Source organism: Acipenser ruthenus, chromosome 15 (genome assembly GCF_902713425.1).
Source record: "Acipenser ruthenus chromosome 15, fAciRut3.2 maternal haplotype, whole genome shotgun sequence".
Lineage (NCBI taxonomy): Eukaryota > Metazoa > Chordata > Actinopteri > Acipenseriformes > Acipenseridae > Acipenser > Acipenser ruthenus.
The window spans coordinates 25,507,473-25,528,180 of NC_081203.1; the positions used below are offsets into that span (position 1 = coordinate 25,507,473).

Consider the following 20,708-nt stretch of genomic DNA (forward strand, 5'->3'; position numbering starts at 1 on the left):
TTTGGCCTTGAAAACTTAAAACAACATTCTGTGGTGCCCTCATTAGTCTTTTCTTTGGCCACAGGACTTTCTAATGTGGCCTAATTACATATTCTTTGCAATATTTGAATATTTATCTCTACAAAAACCAATGACTGCTGCAACCAAATGTGTAGAGCATTATCATAGATATTTCCTTTTTTTTCTAAAAAGAAATAAAAATGTATAGAAATCAATGGTTGCAATAACCTACCTGGATCCTATATTAATTTTAATTGATTCCTGGACTTAGAATATATGATGACTTAAAATGACTGAATTGCATTTTAGGTCCCAGGACCAAAATATCAACTCTAATAATGTTATAATATGTTATGATTTATAATGAAAATGTTAGTCTCTCTCTCTCTCTCTCTCTCTCTCTCTCTCTCTCTCTCTCTCTCTCTCTCTCTCTCTCTCTCTCTCTCTGTAAATATATGGAAAACTGCTGTGTACTAAAAGGTGCAAAATCAAAAAGAAAAAGGTAATGTAGGTACACAAAAATGTGAATAATTGATTAAAGAAAATCAATTATATGAGGAGGTTTCAGACTACGTCCTTCTTCAGCAGGATGTAAAAAGCAGTGCCTTATGAAAAAAGGGTCTAGAACAATATATATATATATATATATATATATATATATATATATATATATATATATATATATATATATATATATATACAGACGTGCTCAAATTTGTTGGTACCCTTACAGCTCATTGAAATAATGCTTCATTCCTCCTGAAAAGTGATGAAATTAAAAGCTATTTTATCATGTATACTTGCATGCCTTTGGTATGTCATAGAATAAAGCAAAGAAGCTGTGAAAAGAGATGAATTATTGCTTATTCTACAAAGATATTCTAAAATGGCCTGGACACATTTGTTGGTACCCCTTAGAAAAGATAATAAATAATTGGATTATAGTGATATTTCAAACTAATTAGTTTCTTTAATTAGTATCACACATGTCTCCAATCTTGTAATCAGTCATTCAGCCTATTTAAATGGAGAAAAGTAGTCACTGTGCTGTTTGGTATCATTGTGTGCACCACACTGAACATGGACCAGAGAAAGCAAAGGAGAGAGTTGTCTGAGGAGATCAGAAAGAAAATAATAGACAAGCATGGTAAAGGTAAAGGCTACAAGACCATCTCCAAGCAGCTTGATGTTCCTGTGACAACAGTTGCAAATATTATTAAGAAGTTTAAGGTCCATGGAACTGTAGCCAACCTCCCTGGGCGCGGCCGCAAGAGGAAAATCGACCCCAGATTGAACAGAAGGATAGTGCGAATGGTAGAAAAAGAACCAAGGATAACTGCCAAAGAGATACAAGCTGAACTCCAAGGTGAAGGTACGTCAGTTTCTGATCGCACCATCCATCGCTTTTTGAGCGAAAGTGGGCTCCATGGAAGAAGACCCAGAAGGACTCCACTTTTGACAGAAAAACATAAAAAAAGCCAGACTGGAATTTGCTAAAATGCATATTAACAAGCCACAATCCTTCTGGGAGAATGTCCTTTGGACAGATGAGTCAAAACTGGAGCTTTTTGGCAAGTCACATCAGCTCTATGTTCACAGACAAAAAAATGAAGCTCGGTTATGTTTTGGGGCTGCTTTGCTGCGCCTGGCACAGGGTGCCTTGAATCTGTGCAGGGCACCATGAAATCTCAAGACTATCAAGGCATTCTGGAGCGAAACGTACTGCCCAGTGTCAGAAAGCTCTGTCTCAGTCGCAGGTCATGGGTCCTCCAACAGGATAATGACCCAAAACACACAGCTATAAGCACCCAAGAATGGATAAGAACAAAACATTGGACTATTCTGAAGTGGCCTTCTATGAGTCCTGATCTGAATCCTTTCGAACATCTATGGAAAGAGCTGAAACTTGCAGTCTGGAGAAGGCACCCATCAAACCTGAGACAGCTGGAGCAGTTTGCTCAGGAAGAGTGGGCCAAACTACCTGTTAACAGGTGCAGAAGTCTCATTGAGAGCTACAGAAAATGTTTGATTGCAGTGATTGCCTCTAAAGGTTGTGCAACAAAATATTAGGTTAGCGGTCCCATCATTTTTGTCCATGCCATTTTCATTTGTTTTATTATTTACAATATTATGTTGAATAAAAATCAAAAGCAAAGTCTGATTTCTATTAAATATGGAATAAACAATGGTGGATGCCAATTACTTTTGTCAGTTTCAAGTTATTTCAGAGAAAATTGTGGTTTCTTTGTTTTTTGTGGAGGGGTACCAACAAATTTGAGCACGTCTGTATATATATATATATATATATATATATATATATATATATATATATATATATATATAGTTCTAGACATGTTTTTCTCCTTAAGTTCCCACTTAGTTAGATGCAGTTTTACCAGTGAATAAAATAATATTAAAAAACAAACAAAAAAACCCACTTTCATTTTAAGATTTCAATTCACATACAGAGATTTAACTCTTTTTTTATTCAGTTCTGACAATCACCTCGCCTTTTATTCATGAAATATAAAAAAAGAGCACAACTCTGCTGTTCTTTGTTTACCATTTCTTATTTCTTCCACATATACGGCACTTTCTTTTTGAGCTTCCTTCCTTGGCAGAGTCATTTCTGACAATGTTAATGATTTACTGTAAGGCACCCTGTGCAGTATGATTTGTGACATCCAGGCTAGCTAGATGGGAGGACTAGGCAGATTTCTGGGGGAGTGTTTGGGATGCAGAAATGCCTTGAAGATAGCAATTTATTATATTTAGGACAAGTATGACATCCCACTTCAAGGAAACAGCACCCATACATACTGGGAGGGGGGGTCGTAGTTGGGAGGAGAAGGTGAGTACAAAGGAATGCCTCAGTGTTTTTGGAGAATACAAAGATAGGAGGCAATGAAATGGAGGCAGGAGGCAGCAAGATAATGGTTAATGGAAGAATTTAGCCCGAGGCTATATGCCTGCTTTGCCTACTTCTGTATAACTAGTATATTTATAATTCAAATACATACCTTTAATAATTAAATACCATCGAATATTAAAGAAGAATACAGAATATTATGTACAGATAGTCACAGACATTATACATTAAATCTCATCCGTAGCAAAATACAAAGAAATAACTGCGAAACAGAAGTTCCCATGCTGTTTTTTGCAATGGTGAGAATTTGACAACTGCTTGAAAAACATTTTTTATTCACTCACCTAGCAGGAACATATACACATTCCTTTCTTTTATTTAAATATTTTCAGAATAAATTAGTATGAAATTTGCAGTCACAGAATAATTATTTTGAAATAAAATAAAAATCGTTCATCCCAGTCCTCTTCAGATTTTATTGTAATATTTGATAAATATAAGCGTTTCCTAACTGTCAGCTGTAAAATATCCATCGTTAAAAATGTAAATAATTAGAAACACAATATCTGTAGCTTTTTGGTTGTATTTTATAGTACAACTTGTGTTTTTAATGGGCAGGTTGGCAGTCCTGTAAAATCAATGATGAAGAGCTGTCATCGTCTGGTGTAGCACAGTCTGTAACTAGGCAGGTTTCCTTCACCAGCCAGCTGATTTCAGGAGAGGAAGCTTTGATGCACAGCATTACTCTCACCCTCTCCATAGCCACCATGCTTCTCTGAGCAGAGGAAACTACCATATTGAAAGCCAATTAGTTCTAACTGGTTGTGGGTTTTCTTAAGACCACTATAATTTGTTTACAAAGAGAAAAATAAAATGGCCATACAAAATATTTTTAGCAACCCATACCAGTATCCAAGAACCCCTGCAAGCCAGACATTTTAATTTTACAAAGAAAATATGAGTTGCATCCACTGTAAATTCCTTTATTGTAGGTCTGGTTCTTTATTTGTTCTTGAAAAGCACACTTATCACCGAAGATTGCACTTGCAAGCTTGTGAATGTAGATGTAAATGTGCGTATAATGGCAGTAACTCAATAACCTTCACCTTTTTTGTTTTTGACTTATGGATATTAGTCCACTATTTTGTTTCTAGGAGTCCTTTAGTCTGAGCCAATATGAATAGTTTCACAATGAAACCTGTATATATTGAACAACATGTAATTATATCAGTCAAAACATATTTTCTTTGCAAAATTAGAACACTGTGTTTTTATTTCAAAGACCGAAGACCGCCAATCTACACAGACCATTTCCAAGGGAACTGTGTCAGTTAATGTTAATAAGAGCTGATTATCTGATTATCTAAAAGTGGCATTGTTAAATGATTTACAGTAAAATTCATGTCTCATCTCAACAAGATAACCATATCTCTGAATTAGGATATAGTTGTTCTACACTAACAGATTTCTTACCTACAGTACAGTAAAGAATCTACATATTGCCCTTTTTGCCCTTATGAGACCAGCATCTCAGGATATACCTCAAATAATCTCATAATATTTAAGCTCCTGACTGCAATACAGCGCCCCATTGTTATTTTACTGTGACTTTCGCATTATAAAAACATGATATATTGAGAATAGTGAATTAGAGAAGGGCCTTCATGCAGCTAAGTACTGAACATAAAATGTACTGTCACCCTGCCATAACCGGGAATTAACCAACTATATATATATATACACACACACAACCACTATTTGCCATTTGATTTGCCAGTAGCTACTCTTGGTTGCCAACATTTGTGTTTTGATTTTCTTTCTCAGTGTTTAGCTTTGAACTTCCAGGATACACCCTCTTACAGCATCGCTATAAACAAAAACCTATCACCATTCAGGAGGGCAAACATGACTACAATTAATGAATTTCTGAGTTAGCTGACAATTGCATTGAGGTTTTATTTGTGATGAGAGAAAATGAAAGGGAATGGTTATCCTAACCTCAGAGACTAGACTACTCACATAATATAACTCCAGCAGTATAAATCCAGCAAACTTGTTTTCTGTTCCTCTTGTATCAATTAGTACAAAATGCACACTTAGCTTGTACGTACTAATTGATTAGAAAAGAACATAATGCTTAAATATTACCCCCTTGGCCATACTCAAGGATGAGATAATAAATAGCCTTTTTATGCTTAATGAGGATTACAAATTTTAAATTGGCACCCCGGGAATTCCTTATTTGATTTTGCTTAATTGGGGATGACTTCTGAAAGATTTGGCCCATCACAATAATGGCAGGTTCTTTTTGTCTTGCACTAGGTCGGCAAAAGTGGCTGGACCAAATAATGGCTTTTAGACTGAAAAAAACAACAGAGGTCTCAGTGTGCTTAAAGACAAAAAGAGCATTACAGAGTATTACTGCTCCATGGCTCATTAGAGAGACCAGGCTGTAGAGCTGTTGCCTCCAAGCTCCAGAGTCTAGGAATTTCTACAGAATATAATGTTAAAAAGAGCATAACCCACAAACATGTCTTCTTCTTCTTCTTCTTCTTCTTCTTCTTCTTCTTCTTCTTCTTCTATTAAAAAAATATTCTATAGCTGTGCGTAATGCTAATAACATGAAAATCAATTTCAACTCCTGAGATCCACTGCAAAAGGATGTAACAGTTGACCCTTTACAGAGATGGGGTGCCTAACCTGACCCGTGGATAAGATCCATTTGTGTATTTTGAATGTTAAATCTATTATCTTTTTCTGTTTTATGAAATTGGATGACAGTTTTTTCTTTGCCTTGAGGCCGACCCGAGGACATTTACACTGGTTTTGTCCTTGATCTTGGCCTCGGATGTCCTGGGTACAAGGACTTCAGGGACTGGGTGTTTCAAACTGATCTTGTGTAATTTCAAATACTGAAAAGTCATAAGACTTAATTAAATGCTCATTTTAATTATAATAAACAAATACATTTTAAAAATTCACAAAATTAAATTGTTTGGCATCAGTCTTATAGGTCCTCTCCGTAAAAAAAAATTATGAATTCTGTATTAAAGCAAATAATTATCTGTCGAACACTGCCCCACATCAAATTAAACTTCACAACAATCATTGGTACAACAAGTATAAAAACGTTATAATACAAAGATATTTTTCATTCAAGTTAAAACACTTTTTAGTGAATTTAAAATGGTCAATTAACTACATTTAATTAAGGACTTACAGCCTTATTGACATTAAACCAACCCACATTATGAAACTCTGCCTATTGGCATTGGGTCACCTGAGGATCCAGAAGTAGGTGTCTGATGAGATTTAACTGCATGTTTACCATTCCTCCGCCTTGCTCCCCTGACTCACACTGCTTCCTGTTTATGCCAAAGCATCACACAGCTGCTCAATCTGACTCTACTCCTTTGCATAAGCCCTTATGAAAGTTTACTGTGGTAGTATTATAAAGAATAGCAGTAAAAATAAAGCACAGTGCACTGCAAAATGACTGTGGAAAATGTACTGTGGTTAACTTTTATGAGCACCTCGGTACACTCTTTGCGTGGTGTCTGTCTTCTCATCCAAAGGTTACAGCTTCTATTAGATTGGTGCATTCATGTCAAGATTCCTAATTAGCTGAGCTGATTAGGTGGTATGTTTTTGATACAGCTGCACCATTAGGAATGGTCATTCTGTTGCAAGTTTAGTTGTAAGTAGCTGTCACAATTGTCGTTAAACACAGTGGTAGTCAGTTCTTAATTTAGCCAAGCTGGACATTTGAGACTGTTTAGTGAATAAATATGCATGAATGTGTTTTAAGATATTTCCACAAACTTAGAGAACCTGGTAATGTATTTTTGTGTGTGTTGCCACTGTCAGGGGCTAATGCCTTGTGTTTCTGTCAATGGTGTCATTATCGGTAATCTTGGAGGTGTTTCTTTGAGTGAACTTTTTAAATAAAATCACAATACCTTGTAGTTGTGTTTTGACAAGTGTCCATTCGGGTTTCCTCATCAGGTAGCCATAAATGTTCATAAAAAAACAGACTGGTTGTTGTCAAAAAAGTTACATGTAAATTAATAGACAACTGTGTGACTTTGCATGTTGATCCTTTTCCTAGTTTTGCAGCAAAAAGTAGAAACAGTAGATTGATGTTAATTTAAACTAGAGCTGAAAAAAGAACCCTGGCAAATTATTTAAGCAAAATCCAGACATATAAGGTGCCTTTTTAATGTATCAGAATATTTTACTCATTCAGCATTTTTTGTTATTGAGTAAACACAAATGACACCATTCAACCAATCATTTGGATACATCAGGAGTCTGAATAGCAAATCAACACTTTGTTTGGGAAGCTGTGACTCCTTTCTAGTAACTAACCAACTAACAATTCTGCTTTATCAGAGTGAGCAAATAAGGTTCGTTTTTTTTGGTTAGCGAAATGACCAGTGACATAAACTTTCATACTTTATTTAAATGATCATTCTTCATTATATGTTTATTTATTTAAAATTCCACATGTTTCAATGTGCAACACATTGGGTCTAATTAATGAGGTTGTTAAATAAGGGTAGATCTTAATAGCATCAAAATATGTATTAATCCTGATGGTATTTCCCCCCAGGAGGTGATCTATTGACCCCTTTGACAGCAATAAATATAGTAAAAATAAACTTGAAAGATATCCCTGGTATACAGGGGTTGGAGGTTTATGAATTTCAGGGTGGCGGTATTAGGATCGTCTGCTGTTCAGATTAATAAAATAGACTGTCTTATGTTTCTTCAAGGGGATCTTGTCATAATTTGCAGATATTATTTATCAGCATCTGAAATGTGAAATGTGAGTTTAAAGCAGAGGAAAATACATATTGCAATTTTTATTCCTTTCAAATGTTGGTAACACTTTAGTTTAAAAAAAACTTTATAAATGGCATCTATAAATATGTTATAATGGATGGTGATACTATGTTATTTGTTAGAAACCTTATAACTAAATTATAACATTACATACATTTTTTACACTAGTAATGTGCTATGTTATTATAAAAAATGTATGCTTAAAGTATACAAAATATTATATTTTAATTTAGGGAGTGGCTACAGCTGAACATGTACTGCCATGGTGGATTGATTTCCTAGAAGGTTTTGCCTCAACATATTCACTTGACACATCACAACTTGAACAGCCTACCAAAATAGGCAGACATTGTTAAGAATAATAATACGGATAAATAAAATGGCAAATCCTCCTCCTATAAAAATATGTAATGACCTAAGAAAACATTATTTATTTTACAATCATCTAATACATTTGGCTAGATGTTTAATATGTAGTAACTACTAATGTAAATGTGTTTTTTAAACTATACAGTACAATATGTGACAGAATACTAGTCACAAATCCTACAAGGTCTTCAAGTTGTATTTCTTAAAAAAACACCAAGCCATGCCATTTATATTGAATATTTTGTACCAGGGGTTAACATGTCTTGGAGCTTTGCAAAACAAACCAGAAGTCTTCAAGAACAGAAACAAATACAAAATACTAGTTACCTTTTAATAAGAATATTTGAGTTTATTCAACATTAAAAGTTACAAAATGGGAAATGGGAAACAGAAGAAAAAAGTTTGAAAGGTTGTTACCCCATGCGTCTCTCTTTTCCATATTTAATAATTATTCACATACAATTATAAAAAAAAAAACTCATGTTGACAAATGTTCAAACAAATTGATTCATAAAATTGATTTATCAGTATTGTCTAACTGAAATATTGGGAACAATTTGTCAACCCGACAGATTTGTTTTGTTCCTTTAAGACAACAACTAGGGAAACTCTGCACTAGATTTTGAAATAGATTCCATTGTCACCTTATACCTGTGGGTGACATCCAGGTCCAGAAATGAGAACGAAGGCCTTCAATCCTTAAAATGCATCTCCAGACATGAGATAGTGGTTCAAAGTATAGACATTTTCATAAAATAATAGATACAAGCCCAATATGATAAATTGGTACAAGACTGCTAAAAAAAATCTGAAATAAAAAGAATTTCAATTGAGCTTACAACAATGAAGCAAAATGGGATTTTGAAGTGAAATAGAATATATATATATGTATGTATTTGTGCATATACTGTATGCATTTATAGTGTTTACATGGTATTTGAAATAATGTATATCAAGGCCCTTTACTTTCCTTTCTTGTGAAACTGTCTTATAATATAGGAGAATACTACAAGTTTATTTTAGCAAGATATATGCTAAATACTACCAATAATTTCCTCTAATACAGTAAACTCCCTCATTTTGATCAGGTCTATATGAAGGCTATACACTGTCAATCCCTTTTGGCAACAGTCTGAAGATCTCCCTCTAAAACTAGCTCGCTATGAAATCCATTTTACAGGGTGCCTTTCGTGGCTGCAATACCAGAGAGATTTTCTTACAGGTTTCCCCATCGTTATTTGATTAGTGGGCCTATTCATTTGGATCTTTTAGATGTGTATCTTGGCGCCCGTGTAAAATTGTAACCAATTTGTAGAACTCGAAAAAGAAAACAAACAAAGATTGACAAAGTTATTTCTCACTACTTTTGTAACTTTGACATGTTTGGTTACTTTTAAAAAAGGAAGCCTGATTCACCATAAGTCCCATTCTGAAAACACCATCTTGGTTGTTACAGAGCTGGAAACCACATAACCCAATGTAAAGTGCGTGAGGATGATAACATGGACATTATTTTGTTCTAATGCTTTTGATGGATAATACACATAAAATATTCAGTTTAGAACTCTACACTTTAAAAAATAATATTAAAATGAACAACGGGTGTGTGTCTTCATTCACACTGTATATACTGCAAAGCAAAACAAAGTGTGTTGTCATTATATAATCAAACACCTTTTAACACAATAGGATAGGCATACATAAATCCACACTCAGTCTGTGTTTGACTTGCATTGGTGACCACGAGGTAAAGCATGGGTTCCTTAAATGTGCATTGCATTTTATTTACATGTGGAATTAATTAACAACACAGTTTTGTCCTGCATGTGGTGGTTGTGTTAATAGTTCCTTTAGGGAACACCCAAGCCTAATTTATTGTCACTTACATCTATTATGACCTATTTATTTGCCTTGATTTTAATTATTTTCAGAAGCATTGCCACCTTTCCCTGTATTGGTGTTACCAACTTTACCATACTGGTGGCAAATAAAAATACACTTTAAATGTGTTAAGCAGTCCAGACAGAAGAATTAAAACAAACACCCCTATTCAACTATTGGAACAGGAGACATATCAGAATGCATGTAATGCATGTTTGTGACCATGTTGCACCCCGAGATCAAGACTGCCATTAATAAGACAACATAAGACTCCACACATAGAGATACAGTACATACACAGTCTGGCACTATAGAGCATGTGATAAGAGGCAGTTTGAGTATGGTGGTGCTGTATGCATTTATTCATTGTAATTATCAAAATTACAATGACATTTAGAATGTATTTTATTGTGGGCAATTCTGAAAGTGGATAGGTGAACTGTATAAGAGGCAATAGACAGCTGGGATTTAGGAATATTGTTTTCCTGCAAGTGGGAAAGGGTCACTATCTGACAATTAAAAACATCCAAATGATAAACAATGGAAAGGCAATATGTTTGCTTGGAGATCGTAAAATGCTGAATGGATTATTCAAAGCAGTTATTGATTCAAGCTAAATTCTTACTGCTGTATAGTCAAAGATTTTAACACAAAGAAAACAACCTTACAAAAACAGGTTTAATAGGCTATCTTTATAAATAAAGATAGAATATGTTTACTTTATTTGCAGTCTCTTCTAAAATTGTATTGTAAAATGTTGTAGAATATCTAAATTATTATTAAATAATAACATTATTATTATTATTATTATTATTATTATTATTATTATTTATTGATGCTTTCTCTAATATGATACCATTAGGCGAATTGTCTATTCTGAGGCCTATAGGCCATAGGTTAATATTATCACACACACAAATAAAAATTCAGAATATCATAATAAATGAGCTTAGTAAAGTGAATGTGAAGCTACTGTTAGAAAAATATGTGTTACCGCTTCTAGGAAATGTTTCTTACATGCCATTAGACCACTCAACCACAAGAACCCATGCATCATTATTTATTTTAATACATTTAACAATTTAGTCAATAGCCATGACCAGCATTTAATTAAGAAGCACTCATAATTTACAAATGAGGTACAAAGAAAATATAATGTAAATAAAATGATCTGCATCGGGTGATTTTTTTAAAGTATAAAAGTGTATTTATACTTTTGCATAATTCACTTTTGAAAATAAGCAATTGGTGATTTCTGTAGCATCATCAAGCCTGTGATGCTGCTAATTAATCCAGGCATACCTTTAAAAATATTTGAAAACATATCTTTCAAGTGTTCATTTTCTCTGGAAAACGGCATTGTGCATCAAACGTACAGCCATAAAAAATGTCTTGCAAAAGAGAAATGATTTGGTATCTCCCAGGGTTAAATAACGTTGAATAGCTCAGTGCACATTAGAGATACAATCGGTCCGTGTTACATGGGAAATAGACAGTAGCCGTTGTACGGCAATGAACCTTTGTTGGTTAATGTAAAAAAAATGCGCCTATACCATTTCATCTTGCTTAATCGTGTTTAAATATAAACGATCTTTTAAACTATTTTTTAATATTAATATGCATCTCTGGTTAAGAAATTCGAATACAAATGTTTATATTTTTATGACCCAAATATGCAGGTAAGCGTGCCCATATTGGGTTATAAAACACTGTACTAGTCAATATGAATGTGTAGTTGATCCTGACAAGTGTTCGCTTTTGGCATCTCTGAATATTTGACAATTTGCATCTGTAATAAACAGCTTATAGGTACCGCACTGCTGCTTTAAAGCCGCGAAGTCTGATAAATGATGAGTGACAGGAGAACTGAAAAAGGGTCAGTGCTATTAACTTCACGGCATCTCAACTCCACTTAAACTTCTCCCAATTACATCTAGTGATGCAGAGAAGAAGAACCTTTCTCCCCTGACCCGCTTATTCCAAAACAACATTCATATCTTGCCCTGATTGCTTACCCAACAAACCCACATTCCATTACACGCTTTTTCTGTTAAAAAAAGAAAAAAGCTATCTATAAGGTGAGGAAAATGCCTGGCAGTTTGCGTCTCTCTCTTCTTCACCTTTACATTTTTGTTGCTCATTATTTACATTGTGTAATTGCATGATTTATTTAGCAGCTATGAAATTGTACAGTTTGGCTATAGCAGAAATACACTGCTGAGAACAATGTATCTATTGAGTGCACAGTGTGTAAATTGTACGGATAATTCATTATTTTTTATTCCCGAAGCTCTCGTTTTTTGTGATCTAAAGTGGTTATTTAAAAAAAATAAATAAATAAATCGGCGTGTCTGTCTGTCTTTATGTTCTTCTGTCTCTATGAATCCCAAGTGGAATAACATTATTTAATTCATTTTGGTTATTTTAAAAGTGATATACGTCCGCAAAATCGTATAATTTTTGACAATGTCGACTACATGTAAATAATTCATATTTAAACACAGCACTGTCAGACGTATTACCGATACAAATAATACACAGATCAGACAACATTCCCAATAATTGACAGCAGTGTTGATTAATTTCTAGTATTTTTTTTTAAGTCTTGCGTAAATGTAAGTTTTAGTTATTTCTGCGAATTGATAGCACTCATTTTTGTTTTAAACCAAACATGTGGGTTATATAAGTCACTCTAAAGTGAACCTATAAGCAACATTTGGTATTTTTGTAGACAATAAATATAAACAAAAAGTCCCACACATTGTTTTTCTAAATCGCATTTCATACACAGGCATACAGTGCAAAAACGTGAGTTATTACGGAACAATACATTTTTAAATAAAAAATCAAATGCATTTTAGTACAACAGGTACGTGTAATTGCCCTTATAAAACCTATAAGTATTGTGCATCCAAACGGTACTAATTGGATTTTGTGGTTGTAATGCTCTAATAAAAACACCTTTTTAATGATCACCATTAACTTAGCTTTTTGTTATTCAGCTACTGAACAACGAAGTGGCGGTTACGTTTAGACAGAAACTGAAATTTGTAAAAAAAAAAAAAAAGTGTGTGTGTGGAGGGGGGGGGGGGTATTGTTTCAAAAACCTTTTCTACCCAGGTATTTAATTCCAGTTGCTGATGAGATGGTAACGCTTAAAATGAATTTCCTTTGAAATGCAATAGTTTTCAATAATTATTGGTTAATTATTATTAGGTTTTGTTGGTGAAATATTTAAAATGTTTAAAAAAGAAAATACAGCTGAAGAGGGTCAAATTCATGTTTGTTCACAAGCAATGATACACCTAAACGCTTAATCTTGTTGTTCAGTCGTAGATTGTCTGTTTCCAATTTATAACGTTGCGTATCGGTCATATATTAACATGATTTAATTAGGGCCTATCCTATTTTACACAGTTATACGAAGTTACGATCAAATATTGAAACGATGTCTTAAATACATCATAATTCCCAGTATTCAATGTAGAAAATGTCCTCTAATAATGCTCCGATTTGATAAACGGAGAAGAAAAAGGTGTTTACTAAAGCGCTGTTAAGGTCAATCCGCCAGATAGCGCTGTAGGGCTATATATTTCAAGAATGAGCCCTTGTTAAGAGAAAAGTTAAGAGATTTTTTTTTTCCAATAGCAAAGTATAGTTCCATTTCTGTACTTTACATTTTGATAGCAAAACTATAGCTTTAAGATCACTGGTAACAAAAAACAAACAAACAAAAAAACAACATCCTCAGATGTTAGGAATGTAAAGTCGAAACTTTAACAACTCTGAGTCACTCAATCCACTTTATCCACTTTCAGGGACCCCAATCACATTGCAAGCGAGGTCATGAAAAGTTCAAACTGGTGAGGTAACATTGACTTATAAAAATGAAAAGAACGCGTAAAGCAGAATAAAAAAGGACAAAGACAAATATGAGAACCAACGTGAAAAAGTATAGGTCAAAATAAATCAATCAATGAATGAACAAATCAATTAATAAATAAATATGCCGAATGTGTAAAGCTCTTTAAAATCAAATACCAAAAGAAAAATGAAGCGAATCAGTTATTTGCTAAATAAACCAATTGAAAATACTACTACTACTACTACTACTACTACTACTACTACTACTAATAATAATAATAATAATAATAATAATAATAATAATAATAATAATAATAATAATAATGTGAAACATGTTAAAAAAAACATCACCATGTTGACTCGTTTTTCCATTGCTTGTTCTTTGGAAGGGTAGTCTATACCCGCCGAAATTCAACAGATAACTGCACTTGTGCCAACTTAAATTAAAAAAAAAAAAATTGCATTTAATGCCCAAACTGTTTAATGCTACTTCCAAGACTCCTTTGAAATATATACAAACCCTAACATCTTCATTTCAAAACAATCATCAGACAAGTGTAGCCGTATTTCCCCCACTAAATAGTCAGACGCTATTTGCATAATCTCAAACAATTATACAAACAAACAAACAAACAAGATTAAGGACGATGTAATTTGTTCGTCTGGTCAGGCGTCAATTGTCCCGACAGATGTATAGGTACTAAGAGGATTTAAACCACACGATTTTAAGAAACCTATATAGCAAAGGTATTTCTGAAAGTATTGGCAGACAGAAAAAGTAATAGGCTATGACTACTCACGGATCTCTTTTTGACACAGTAATCGTTAAACTACACGAGTTGTGTGTAATGGTTGCATATATTATATTAAAAAATAAGGTTATTATTATTATTATTATTATTATTATTATTATTATTATTATTATTATTATTATTATTATTATTGTTGTTGTTGTTGTTTTTGCTGTCATTATGTTTCTGTAAACCAATATAATTTTATTTATATCACAATTTAAAACAGTTGTTGTGCATAATGATAAATCGTAGTATTAATATTTGAGGGTTATATTCATATTTGGTCAAACCTATTTGGCTGTCTGAAAATCTACCGTCCTTGCAGGAGTGTCGTTCGAAGTTTGGTCAGTTTGCTATGGTGCACTTGTAGGATGTTACACGGAGTAGATCTTTAGCCCCATGCTTATCTTAGTTGTTTTTTCTTGAAATGGATCCTTTGCCCTTAATGAATACCCACACAGCTGGACAGCTCCCTCGGACACCAAGAGCACTAACCCTAAACTGACCCCAATATGACACCGCGAGATGAAATTGTACCGCCTGTTAAAGCCATCTTCAGCAAGGGCGAAATATCTGTTTGTTAATGGAGTTGCGCTTCTACACCGGACACTAAACCAGTCTAAATATGAGCCCCTTACTGAATATTCACAATGCAGTTGCTAGACGCGCGAAACAGGCTTTGGATTTACAAAGGAAAAGGTCTTTTAATTTGTTACATTTTTAACAATAAAAAAGGATGCAATTGTCTAAAGACAAAACATGTTAACTCTGTGTAACTTGAAAATACATTTTCAAATACATCGGTTTTGCAATTAATGTAAAATGTTGGCAGTAGGCTACGCTGATGCATTTTTGTCTAATTGCTACTCTGGGAATCGGATATTCATAATAAAAATGGCAAATGCACTATAATGTAATGTAATTAAAGAAAATACAATTAGAAGATATGTGTAGTTAAAATGTTGGACGCATGTATAATTTTAATTATCAAACAGGATTGCCATAAACTTTGTAAGAACACATATTACATTTTTTTAAATGTCACAAAATAGGTTTAACCAATAAACAAAATCAGATCAGATTCACATTGTGGGCCTACAAGTTTGTTATATGTTTAAATGTATCTGGCAATAGAAAAAGTTTAGTACATATTTCCCTGTTTATGTATCAGCTACGTTAACCTTTGTATTAAAAAAACAAAACAACAACAACAACAAAAAAACACAACAGGGCTTACTAAATACATAAAAAATAACAATGTATTTGTGACATACATTAATTACTATTTACATTGTCTTTAAATTAAAAAGGAAATTACAGACGGTTAATGAAAAATACAGTTTACTATAAACATGCAATAAACAAGATTTTTTTAAAGTAATAAAAGAAAATAATACATTTTTTCATACTTAGTAAAACGTGATTAACATGCACATATAACATAGATTACAGGCATAATCTATGGAATTTGCGACCGTTCGGCAAATCAAACCTTTTCTCTGTCAAATTTTCCATCAGATATTTCAAAAGTAAAAAAAAAGAACTTACATGCAGTGCTATTCTGATATTTCTATTCACCAAAAGGATTTGAAAGTACATCACATCTTATCTGCACAGTACATTAAAATAAATGTTGTTTTTTTTTGTTTTTTTTCAAATCTGACCAAGAACTGTTTTCTTTCAATCGCAGGTTCTCGAAGACTCGCCTACGTTACGACAGAATCATTCTTAACAAAGGACATACAGGTTCACTTACCATTCTAATCCCGGAAAAGTCAACCGTTAGTATACAAGACATATGCACAGGAGTATGTTTTAAACTGGAGGTCTCTTAATGAATGGTTGGTCGTCAATAGCTTGCTAAAAGTGCACATGAATGGCTGTTTTTTTTTTCTCTTCATGCTGCACTGCTGCGTTAGTCAGCAGCAGAGTTCCTTCACAGGCTATCAAGTTGAAATGTCCACTGCCGTTTGTCATCCCTGCTGTGTTACTTTTTTTCATGCAGGGATTGTTTTCCCCCTACAAACATAAGTGTTGTTATGATGCCCGGTTTAATCAAACAGTTTAATTGCTCTAGCTATCGCTACCACAATTCCGAGTACTCAATCATTTATCTTTTGGGGGGAGTTCATTGACCTCTTGAACCCCCTCCTCTCCCCATTCCCAGAACATATGTGACCAGTTTAAGCATCTAGACTGCATGTTTCATTTTAAAAATATGCCATGCAGAAACATATTTAGCAATGTACGTGAAAACCTATCAATATACTGTGATGTCATATGCACAACAGGGTACATTATCTCTGATGAAGCTAAATATTAAAGGGGATAGATGGCCTGGTTAAGGTTTTTGTGCGCAAAGGAGCGTGAACGCGACGGAAAAAAGGCCAAAGCTGCAGCAATCGATGGCAAGACCATTGCTCCTCCTCTAAACTTCAAGCATTCCCATGATTGATGATCTTAGGGAGCTTTGATAATTGACTACACTGAGGTAAGGCATGGATTTGTATCCAGGCAGCGGATTGGAGGAAAGAAAAAGCACACAAAATTACTTTCCCTACAAAAGGTTTTTTTTTTTTTTTTTTTTTGGAAAAGTTCATTTCGTGCTCAAAGGGGTGCGCCATCTCACTTAATTCGCTAAATAGCCATGGTGTAATTAGCAACACGATTAACAGGCATTACCGGCTGCAGCCACAACACAGATAACGAGTAAGCTTTAGCATCATAAATTTAAAAAAAATCAAAACGGGCGAACGACTCGAAAAGAAGTTTACATTCAGTTAACATTATCTGATTCTTTATTCTCTATTGTATATTTACAACGTGCTGCAACAGAAAGGTGTCGATTACTGCTATTATCATTATTTGTTTATTTATTTACTTTTCGTTTATTTTATGTTTTTATTTATGTATTTATTTTAATAGCCTATATTTGGTAAAATAAAAAATAAGGCGCGAAAGTTATTTTAAGAGTTGCAAATGTAAAAGGTGTCATTTTAAATATTGTTGTCGATGAATTTTAGATATTTTGTGTGCATGTGTGTTTATTATTATTATTTTTTGACTTTTAAAAAGTGTCTTAGTAAAATCGTAAATCATTGTTAGAGATGTATGTGAAGTAGGTTATATTTTTTAACTTGTCAAGGTATCAGATACATAATTATTTTTCCCCCACCAGTTTTGATTCTTGTTATCGCTGAACAATTGGTTTAGTTAAGATGATATGTTGTTTGGCTCCCCCCATGTGGAGTTGAAGCAGTCCTAATGCATACTCTGCATATCGGATCCTTTGGTCTCTCCTCTTTCAATAGCTGTTGTAGGACTGGCTATGGCCACCACTACTTCCGGGTTCCGTCATTTCATTCTCCCGCCGATCAGCGCTGCAAACTGACTCTGTTCTATAAGCAAGCTAGCAGCCAACCTGCCAACACTTACTGACACTCACTCATCTCAGAGAGAGAGAGAGAGGGAGAGAGCGAACGGGAGAGAGAGAGGCGAAATACCAACAGGGAAAGAGGAAAGATCTGAATTTCAATCTCTTAATTTCCATTGCGTTTTCTCTTTGCAGTAATAATAAAAAAGATAGCGATCCTAAGGCAAAAGGTGGAAGCGGAGTTGTTGGACGAAAACGGGCTGAAAGATTCCTCCTCTCTTGATCATCATCACCAACCATCATTCATTCATTACCTTGACAACCCCTGGCTTTGATTGACAGCTGGAGTGGCAAAAAGCCATGAGACACGACAGTTTAGTTACATGAGGGTTGTTGATGGGCCGATTGTAACCTTCAGTTTGGTGTTTGACATTTTTTTTTGCAAACGGGAAAACGAGAAAAAAATTCACAAACTCTTCTTGGCCACTGTGTTTGCTTTTTACCATATTGGAAAATAGGAGAAATCACTGAGTTGGTTGAAAAAGGAATCTTTCCACTAAATCACTTTCTAACCGGACTGGGATATTAAATATACGACTCATCCAGGAGTTTATTGGAGCGCAGACTGATGGCGCAAAGGGTAGGTTTAAATCTCCAACACTTACCTACTACAAGTCCACTATAAAGAGGGCCTCTCCGATTGCACTCTTCTGTTGATGATGGCGGCTCATATTAAAAAACAATAGAAAATAGATTCATAAATAATTTTATTTTACGCTTTTCAGTGATGATCTGCTCCTTCCCCACCTTCATTTCAGTTTTTGGTTAACCGGCGCTCTCTCTGCTAAAACACAGAGCTGTTTTCAAAAGGGGTCCATAAGTAATTTGCTGGTTTTATGAAACTCACGGAGAAGAGGGATTGCATTTTAGAAATGTTTCTGGTAATTTCAGACCTTTTCATTTTTTGCTCTTTCCTGTCTTATTAGGCTCGTCCTCTTCTCTTGGCGAATCTTTGCGTGTTATTTTCTTTTTTTTGTGCTTTTTGTCTTCTTTTTTTTTACGTTTATGTCTGCTTTATTTTACAACAGATGATTTCAGTACAGAAGTCATCGCTTGTTTTACAGCTGTTTCAGTGCTTTTTCTACTTGTTTTTCTTTGTTCTATTTGCTTACCATTTATTATATTCTATTCTTTTTCAGTACGATGAACTACCCCATTATGGTGGAATGGACGGAGTGGGGGTACCAGCGTCTATGTACGGAGACCCTCACGCCCCCCGGCCGCTACCGCAGGTCCACCACCTTAACCATGGGCCGCCGTTACATGCCAGCCAACACTATGGAGCACATGCACCCCATCCAAACGTAATGCCAACCAGCATGGGATCTGCTGTCAACGATGTTTTGAAGAGGGATAAAGATTCCATTTATGGGTAGGTAGACAAATAAAACTCTTAAACAAAAGTTTTACGCTTAAACTAAGAGTTGAAAAACAACTTTAGCATTTAAATGTGTAAAAGTTAAAAACAAAAACCAATATGCATTTCTTTTTTTTTTTTTTTGTCTTTAGAATTCTGTGCAACATTATGTGACTAGCAGAACATGCCACTTTGCAAACTACTTTTTTTCAGAATTATTATTTGAAAAAAAAAGTGTTATTTACATTTTACACTTTTAAGGAGGAGTAGTTTTCAACTTTTATTTTTTTGTTGCCAGAAGGAATTTTTGTTACAGATAACCACAGTAAAGAAAACTACTGTAATATCTGAGGAGCAAAAACAAAGCAACACATTTACATTTTCATGCACCTGGCAAGCGTTAAATTCAAATGCATTTTATTTGTGGAATATTTTGTTTAAAGAGACAATATTTTGTCTAAAGAGGCAACATATAAATAATTTATGAGTAAATTAATTCAGCGCAGAATTATCATTCCTGATAAATGCTACACGTTAAAGTAATAAGCAACATTACAATATAACCATATTCATTCAACTACACAAGTCATAACAGTGGAATTGAATTTGTACTTCTTGTATCTGTGTAACACATGTTGTTATTGCGCAACATGTCTATTGTTTAATTTAACCCACAATTGCCATACTCTGAACTTCTGGTAATACAAGTAATTGTTGCTTTTGTAGTTTGGGAGTGCTAAATAACAGACAAAATAAAATAAAAAAATAAAAATAAAAAAAACGTTACCACATGGTTAGTTTACTGTACTACAGGTTTATTTATGTTTTTCAATGTGAAGTATTTAAGTTGTCGCTTAGCTAAAGTTATAAAATGCTATTTTGAGACTGCTCTTTTCCCCGTTGTAGTCACCCGCTATTCCCCCTGCTCGCGCTGGTTTTTGAGAAGTGCGAGCTGGCGACTTGCACACCGCGAGAGCCCGGCGTTGCAGGCGGCGATGTCTGTTCATCCGACTCATTCAATGAGGATATCGCAGTCTTCGCAAAACAGGTCACTTTTCTTTACATTTGAACTTCCCAGTGTCTCAGTCGTGGCCTCGATTTGCGCTTACCTGTTTTTTTTTTTTTTTTTTTTTTTTTTTTTTTTAACGTTTTATAAATAGTTTTGGTAGTTTACTACTGAAACCCATGGCAACAGCAAAGTCGCCTGCTTTTCAATATACACATGCAATTAAATGCATTTTACACGTCCTTTTTGGCTAATGATATTGTTTATGATATATTTAATGATATGTATGT

General features: G+C 34.2%; 1 protein-coding gene across 4 annotated transcripts in view; it reads left to right on the plus strand.

Moving 5' to 3' along the window:
- The first annotated feature begins 17,928 nt into the window (after positions 1–17,928).
- The window catches only part of LOC117422478 (homeobox protein Meis2), a 71,628-nt gene continuing 68,848 nt past the window's right edge, over positions 17,929–20,708 (plus strand). The window contains exons 1-3 of one of the 4 annotated variants that reach the window (XM_058987608.1): positions 17,929–18,635; positions 19,195–19,427; positions 20,319–20,460. In XM_058987608.1, coding sequence (XP_058843591.1) covers positions 18,624–18,635; positions 19,195–19,427; positions 20,319–20,460 — 387 coding nt within the window. In that variant the 5' untranslated portion in view covers positions 17,929–18,623. Of the gene's footprint in view, positions 18,636–18,684; positions 18,937–19,194; positions 19,428–20,318; positions 20,461–20,708 lie in introns of those variants that run through there. The other 3 variants (XM_058987610.1, XM_058987607.1, XM_058987609.1) reach the window with 3 other exon arrangements.